The sequence below is a fragment of the Larimichthys crocea genome, chromosome X (genome assembly GCF_000972845.2).
Source record: "Larimichthys crocea isolate SSNF chromosome X, L_crocea_2.0, whole genome shotgun sequence".
Lineage (NCBI taxonomy): Eukaryota > Metazoa > Chordata > Actinopteri > Sciaenidae > Larimichthys > Larimichthys crocea.
In genome coordinates, this window is record NC_040020.1 from 7,605,655 (window position 1) to 7,613,154 (window position 7,500).

The 7,500-nt window shown below is 47.9% G+C and overlaps 1 protein-coding gene across 2 annotated transcripts in view; it reads right to left on the minus strand.

The window, feature by feature from the left end:
• Positions 1 to 7,500, minus strand: part of pik3r5 (phosphoinositide-3-kinase, regulatory subunit 5) — an 18,550-nt gene that overhangs the window by 4,771 nt on the left and 6,279 nt on the right. Inside the window, exons 2-11 of one of the 2 annotated variants that reach the window (XM_019254606.2) lie at positions 6,776 to 6,894; positions 5,145 to 5,260; positions 4,987 to 5,055; positions 4,399 to 4,537; positions 3,857 to 3,926; positions 3,494 to 3,668; positions 3,245 to 3,413; positions 3,095 to 3,163; positions 1,878 to 2,758; positions 1,676 to 1,801 (exon numbers count right to left, since the gene is read on the minus strand). In XM_019254606.2, the coding sequence (XP_019110151.2) occupies positions 1,676 to 1,801; positions 1,878 to 2,758; positions 3,095 to 3,163; positions 3,245 to 3,413; positions 3,494 to 3,668; positions 3,857 to 3,926; positions 4,399 to 4,537; positions 4,987 to 5,055; positions 5,145 to 5,260; positions 6,776 to 6,875 (1,914 nt within the window). In that variant the 5' untranslated portion in view covers positions 6,876 to 6,894. The remainder of the gene's footprint in view (positions 1 to 1,675; positions 1,802 to 1,877; positions 2,759 to 3,094; positions 3,164 to 3,244; positions 3,414 to 3,493; positions 3,669 to 3,856; positions 3,927 to 4,398; positions 4,538 to 4,986; positions 5,056 to 5,144; positions 5,261 to 6,775; positions 6,895 to 7,500) is intronic. The other variant, XM_027282677.1, reaches the window with a different exon arrangement.

The window sequence follows — 7,500 nt, forward strand, 5'->3', positions numbered from 1 at the left end:
TTATCAGCCTGTATGTTTTATAATAGTGTGTGTTTGTGTAAAGGTGTCTGACCTCAGCCTGATAGAGCTGGATCAGAGCCGCCGGGCTGCGTAGCGGCAGTATGTACAGAACCAGGTCGGCCAGGATGGGCAGACGCTGCTCATATGAAACTGTTCATACGACTCTGACTCGGTCTTTGAGGTTTGCTGCAGAACAAACAAATGTTTACAGCATTGAGCAGCGAAACAAGAAGTCCGCTGTGCTCGCAGAAAGACACGCAGTGAAGGGAAGAGTGGAGACGGCACCGGAGAAGTACCAAAAAACCTGCACTTCCTCTAACACCCATTGAGGCTGGCTCCAAGAGTGAGCTAACAGCAGCTCAACAAATGAGCAACAGCGTAACAGACTGAGCTAACAGCAGCTAACAAATGAGCTAACAGCAGCTAACAGTAACTGAGCTAAACAAGCAGCTAACAAACTGAGCTAACAGCAGCTAACAAATGAGCTAACAGCGCTAACAAACTGAGCTAAGCAGCTAACAAAATGAGCTAACAGCAGTAACACATGAGCTAACGCAGCTAACAAACTGAGCTAACAGCAGCTAACAAACTGAGCTACAGCAGCTAACAACTGACTAAAGCAGCTAAAAACTGAGCTAACAGCAGCTAAAGCAGACTAACAACCTGAGATAACAGCAGCTAATAGCACTCAACAAATAGCTAACAGCAGCGAACAAACAGAGTAACGCAGCGACCAAACTGAGCACACTGGCTAACAGGACTGAGCTAACAGCACTACACGACTGCGTCTAATAGCTGCTAACAAAACTGAGCTAACATCATCATAACAGTGAGCTAACACAGCTAACAAAACTGAGCTAATAGCTGCTACAAAATGAGCTAATGGCTGCCTAATAAAGTGAGCTACAGCAACTAACAGACTGAGCTAACAGCAGTAACTGATCGACTAAAAACTGAGCTAACAGCAAGCTAAACAAATGAGTAACAGCAGCTAACAAACTGAGCTAACAGCAGCTATGTCTACGTCTGTTTATTTCCTGTGAGGAAACTCAAGAGGTGAAAATCTGCATCACATTTGTTGGGAACACCTGAGTCATTATTTGAAGGTGTTTGTGCTGCAGGCTAAGAGACAGGTGGAGTTGGATTAGCTTTGGTTAGCTTTGGTTAACGTTGGTTAGCTTTGGTTAGCGTTGGTTAGCTTTGGTTAATGTTGGTTAGCTTTGGTTAGCTTTGGTTAACGTTGGTTAGCTTTGGTTAGCTTTGGTTAGCGTTGGTTAGCTTTGGTTAACGTTGGTTAGCGTTGGTTAGCTTTGGTTAGCATTGGTTAGCTTTGGTTAACGTTGGTTAGCTTTGGTTAGCATTGGTTAGCTTTGGTTAGCTTTGGTTAGCGTTGGTTAGCATTGGTTAGCTTTGGTTAGCGTTGGTTAGCATTCGTTAGCTTTGGTTAGTTTTGGTTAGCGTTGGTTAGCGTTGGTTAGCTTTGGTTAGCATTCGTTAGCTTTGGTTAGCTTTGGTTAGCGTTGGTTAGCTTTGGTTAGCATTGGTTAGCTTTGGTTAGCGTTGGTTAACGTTGGTTAGCGTTGGTTAGCGTTGGCTAGCTTTGGTTAGCGTTGGTTAGCTTTGGTTAGCGTTGGTTAGCTTTGGTTCGGCAGAGTTTGTCAGATTTCAGTCGTACCTGGCAGACGACGTTGGCGGGCAGGTTGAGCAGGCTGAGGGTGTTTCTTTCGTACCAAGGATCCAACATCCCGAGGAGGTGGGCGATGTCGTTCGTGCTGTCCCCTTGGCCCATGAGCTGAAGATCCTGTTCAAACAAGACGTAGTTACCACCAGACCATTTCATCCTCAGACAGGTGGATGTTCTTTGTTCTTCTACTTACATCAGACTGAGCTCCTCCTTTTAGAGTGTGAACCACAGAACAAGGAGACCTCAGGCTGCCCGGTCCTCCGGCCGAGTCTCTCTTCACAGGCACAAAGTAGAACTGGAGCTTGAAGGCCCGGCTGAGACGTGGACATGCACTCTCCTTCCTCCTCAGGCTGTTGTAGGCCCGGGCCACCTTCCCTGCCACGTGATCAGCACCAAACACCACCACCCTCAGCGTTGTGTTCTTACTGTCCTCGTCACTGCTGAGAATCGGCCTCCTCCGGAAGCAGACGTGTCTCAGGGTTTGACTTTGCGGGTGGTGGAGTAGCGGCTCGTGACTACGTAACTTGACTTGCTGTGGTAGAGAGTTGGAGCGCTTCTCTCGCACTACTAAGAGGTCTTTGGATTCAGTGTTTCCTAAACTTTTGGCCCGGGACAGTGAGCGAGGGCTCTTGATGAAGAGACGGTACAGGTGCTGGCTGAGACGCTTGTTGACAGACTTTGGCGAACATTTCTCAGCGACAGGCGAGGAGCAGATGTAGTCGTCAGAGTCTTCAAAGTAGTCACTATCAACTCCAGAGGTGACGGAGAAGAGGGACGGAGCGTAGGACTCCGAGGTCACCGACAAGGTGGAGAACATGGAGTCTTTGGAGGCGGTGGACAGGGTGGAAATGGTGGAGAAGGTGGAGGCACGATGGTTGGTGCTGCAGCCGTTAGACATGATAGACATTGAAGGCAAGTCCTCATCTTCTTTGTCGTCTTCCTCATCTTCTCCATCAACCTCCTCCCTGTCGTCGTCATCATCATCATCATCGTCATCATCCAGGTCTTCGTCCTCAGCCTGCCCGTTAGTAGTGAGGTCGTCAGGGTCGTGCTCCAAAAGGGTGTTCAGAACATCTGCAGGAATCAAAATGTACCATTAGGGTAGATAAGATAATTCCATGAACAACCCTGATTCCAAAAGTTGGACAAAGTTGATGCTGCAACACAAGTTTGGACTAAACACAGTTCATCCCTGCATCTACAGATGAGGACAGACAGCACACTTCTCTGGATCAGAACATCTGAGACGGACTGACGGGAAGTGGACTGACGAGACGCCTTGCTTATATAGGTACAGTGCATTTACCATGAAGATGAGCTGGACAGGATTTGAAAGAGTGTCCCGACTTTTCTGGAATCAGGGTTTTAAGAATCGATAACGTGGACGATGAAAGGTGCAGAATGTTTTACCAAAGTTGTCTTTCTCCCAGTGAAACATGTAACACTTGGCCGTCGGCAGCGGGAGAGTTTGCAGCATTCCTGAAAGAGCAAAACAAACTGAATGATCATCACGTCATCCCCTCCCAGCATCCTCCTCTCCCTCAGGTGAAGAAACCTCACCATCAGACTTCCTTCCATTGGATGCTGGGATCCTCATCGTCGCCCTCAGTCGCTCCAGTTCCTGGATCACGTGACTGCGGCCCTTCAGGGGGTCGCTCATGGCGGCGGCCGCCTCTAAGACGTCGCTGACGTTAGAGAAGATCTCCCCAAGTTCATTCACAGTTTTCGCCTGCAGAGAAGGTTCATGACACGGTCTGAGAAGGGTACACGTTATGTTGTCATTAACCTCTCTGAACCTCGAGCGCTTACCTGCAGGACTCTGTGGATGCTGTGGAGGGGGTACTTGGTGCTTAGTGTGGACTGGAAGGCGTGCTTGATCAGCGTGATGTAGGTCTCCTTCTGCGAGTGCTGAATGCAACTGAGCTGCTCGGCCACGGAGAGAAAGTCAGCGGGCACCTCGCTCGGGTTCATCAGCAGCACCGTCCTGCAGATATCAGACAGGCGGTGTCAAGAGAAGATTTAAACAAGACGCCGTGGTGCTGGCGGTGGGTGGAGCAGTGGAGAAGAGTTTCAAAGTACGGCTTCAGATCAGATAGTGTGACGTATGAAGCAGAAGGTGCAAAGTGACGGCAGCTGTTTCTAGAAAGGAGTCTGCAGTCTGGGTGGTCTTACATGGTCTTGGAGCTCTGGCTGGAGGTGACCAGGCCCTGCTCTTCTCTCACCAGCCTCTGGAAGGAGATCCCTGTGGATGAAGCGTTACAGCGTTTAGGACGTCACGTCGACTCTGTTCAAAGACTACAGTCTGATGTGTTTACCGCTGTAACTGCTATGATCTGCTGACATCTATAAATAAAATATATATAGGACAGAAGACGTCAGACTGTCTGAGGGAGCATCACTGTAACTTTCCTCTGATAAACTCACATAAACACTCTTTCATTCAGTGAATTCCCGTGTGTTCATTCATGTTCATGTTTCTGACACTTCCTCTGAACCTTCCAGTTATTGTCGCCGTGCTGTCTGCGGCTTCTGCTTTTTTTCTTTGTTGAAACTTTCAAATCATTTCAGGTCAGTTTGAAGTGATCGTCTTCCTGTCAGTGCTGCTGTTCAATCATCCTAAATGCACTTCTTTGACTTGACACTAGAGGGAGCACAATTCCAAGAGTTGAGACACACACACACACACACACACACACACACAGAGGTGTGTTTACCTGGGGCCTTGATCTCCAGCTGTAGTGTGGAGAGCAGGTTTCTGCACACGCTGCTGTACGGTTCAGGCCAGGTGAGGAAGTGGCGAAACACCTGGACAGCTTCCTCCAGCAGCTCGGCGTCAGGAGGACAGTACGGCGTCTGCAACCAGACACAGACATGAAGACAGAGCAGAGAGGACGACCGGCTTCAGCCTTGATGTGTTATTCAAAGGCTGTAAGCAAATAAATGATCCTGCTGGAAATATGAATAACGTATGTAACGTTGGCTCATATTGTTCTTGTTCTTATTTCATCATCAGCCACATGTCACAAACTTCATGAGCTAACTCGCCCAGTTTAGTCACGATGTGACGTCCTGTCATTGAATCTCAACAACCACAGGTCACGTCATCCAAACCACAGAGCCGCTGTCACAAACTCAGCGGTCACAATCAAGAGTGATTAGTGATAAAAAAGATTTCATTTAAAAACAAATGTGATTTGTTTGAATTGAAACCAGCCTGAAAACACAGAACAGGTCTGAAACGAGCTGAAACAACGAGAGGCTGAAGGTTTTCATGACACCTGGACGATGGAGGCCATTCGTACCTGAAGCAGCGTGGAGGAGAACATGATGGCGAGAGGAGTGACCAGCTCGTACTGACACTGCTCCTGAACCTGAACACACACACGAACACACACATGATGAGATGGACACACACAGTGGATCATATCTTCTCTTTGACCTTTGACCTTTGACCTCTCACCTCTTTGGTCTTCCTGATGATCTGTTGTAGCAGGATCAGGAAGTTCTCCGGGTCTCTCTTCACCAACTCCTCCAGACTCCAGCGGTTCATCGACTGACCGGCCGAGCACATCAGCACTGAAACAGACGTGAAGCGGGCAGACGTGAAGCTGAAGCTTCTCTGATATTTTTAACCAAGCACATTCACTTTCTGTGCTTATCGCTGCTAAACGTGGCTGCTGGTCAGCGGCATGTTTGACATGCACGCAGACAGACAGCTTTGACCAAAGGCAACGTCAAGAAAACTCCATTTAGAACATCAACACCTGTGAAACTTAAAGAAACCTAAAGAAACTTAAAGAAACCTAAAGAAACATAAAGAAACTCAAACTTAAAGAAACAAACCTGACAAAGCTCATAAACTTGACGTGCACAAAGATCGCCTGAATCCTCTGAAACAAACTGGATGTTGCTCAGAGATTCAGGATTTTACACTGGACCATGCTCAGCTCTGATTACACTGCACAGAAAGTTTACAGCTGGAAATATCAGATGATGAATACTAAAACACTGTGAAATATTTATACTGTATGTGTAGTTTTACAACATGTTATGAAATGGAAATAATAAGAAGGTCCTCCTGTCATGTTTCTGATCTGACAGAGCTTTAAAGTTCAGAGCTGTCAGCGGCGGTGCACGTCGAGGGCGTGTTTTATCACCTTTAGTTCAGTTAGGATGTTCGTTCATGGGCAGGACTGATTTCCTGTTGCAAGAAAACACAGAGCACGACGTGTTCGAGAGAAAGTGGGTGATCGAGCTCTGATTGTTGGAGTCTTTCATCACAGCGTGGAGCTGAGCCACGCCAATCTGAGCTCTGAACTCTGACTGAGTTCATCTCTGAGGAGCTCGTTTTCCAGGGATGTGGAAGCTGTACGGGACGAGGCTGCAGCTTGTGAAGGATCCAGAGACTAAAACCCTGAGCATGTGCATGCGTCACTCTGTCACTGGTTGGCACGTGGGAGGCCGATCATCCGATCTGTTTTTACACCCTGCACCGCAGAGCCTCCCGCCTCACGATGCCTCGCTCACACACCACGGTCTGTGCCACCACTTCCTCCCAGCTGTCTATTCACACAACTTCCTCCAGCGCCACGATAACATGATCTGACAGCAGCAGTGTCACCGACAACAACAAGCCTGACAGACGCGCTCGCTCAAACGCTGCTGAGTGAGTCACACGTTAGCCTCGTGTTGACAACAACGTCCATCTAAACTGTGAGCAACACTTTGACCTGCATGCAAACAGAAAGCTGCAGGTTTGACCCCCAAATGATACCCAGGAGGCTCAGTCAGCGTCCTCTTCACTCTCTGCTCCTCTGCCATCATGTCCGTAGAAGCTGCTGAGCCTGGTTACCTCCTCTTCTTCTTCCTGGTTAGCCATAACGCTGTTGGTTACAAACATCAGTTCGTCAGCTTGGCGGTGAGCTCAGAGCGACGGGTACCCGTCGCTCTGAGCTCACCGCCAAGCTGACGAACTGAGCTAACAGCAGCTACAGCTGGACCCCAAAGTTACATAATGTACGAATGACAGAGACACCGTTCACCTGATCACAGGTCAGTGTGCATCAACAGACTTCTTTCCTCGAGTCTTACCGTTCCAGTGGTGAGCTGCTGTTGGACTTTGTCTCAGCCCGTCCAGACACCGGTCCAAAGCGTGCTGGATCCGGTCCTCTGTGCACGAGGTGTGCTGCATCTTCACCTTCACTCAGGTTCTGTGGAGAGACGGACAGACAGAGCTGATATGAAGCACCAAAAAAAAAACATGACGCACGTGTCCACTCCCATTCATGGATTCTGCAGAATATTATCGTTGTTCATCTTCCAAACATGCTCGCCTCTGTTCACCGACAGCGTTATCGCGTCTGCTTTGCATGGCAGCAGGTAGCTATGAAAATCAGCCCAGGGACGAAGATGCAAACAATAAAGGGGAAGATGAAACAGACGTGGCTGCTGCATGTTGCTGTTTTATTGCCGTAGTTGCTCAAATGTCAGAGTTGGTTTCATGAAGAGTCTGTGACATCCTCTGAACCGTAAAAAATGTTGATTTTATAGTGAAGAACTGCCAAACATGACGGCAAAACACGGTAAAATAAGTACAACGTGTACAGTGAGACAGTCAGACTTTATTTATACTCAGTTACGTCTTTTACTGTCGTGGTTTGGCAGTTTTTTCATTTTAAAATACGGAATACAACTCCGACCGTAAACATGAAGTCAGCATCCTATTTCCGTAACATTAGAGAAAGTTATAAAGTTATTTATTACGGTAAAATTCTGGAAACCACAGCTGACAGTTTTCTCAGTTCAGGGTCTCCTGA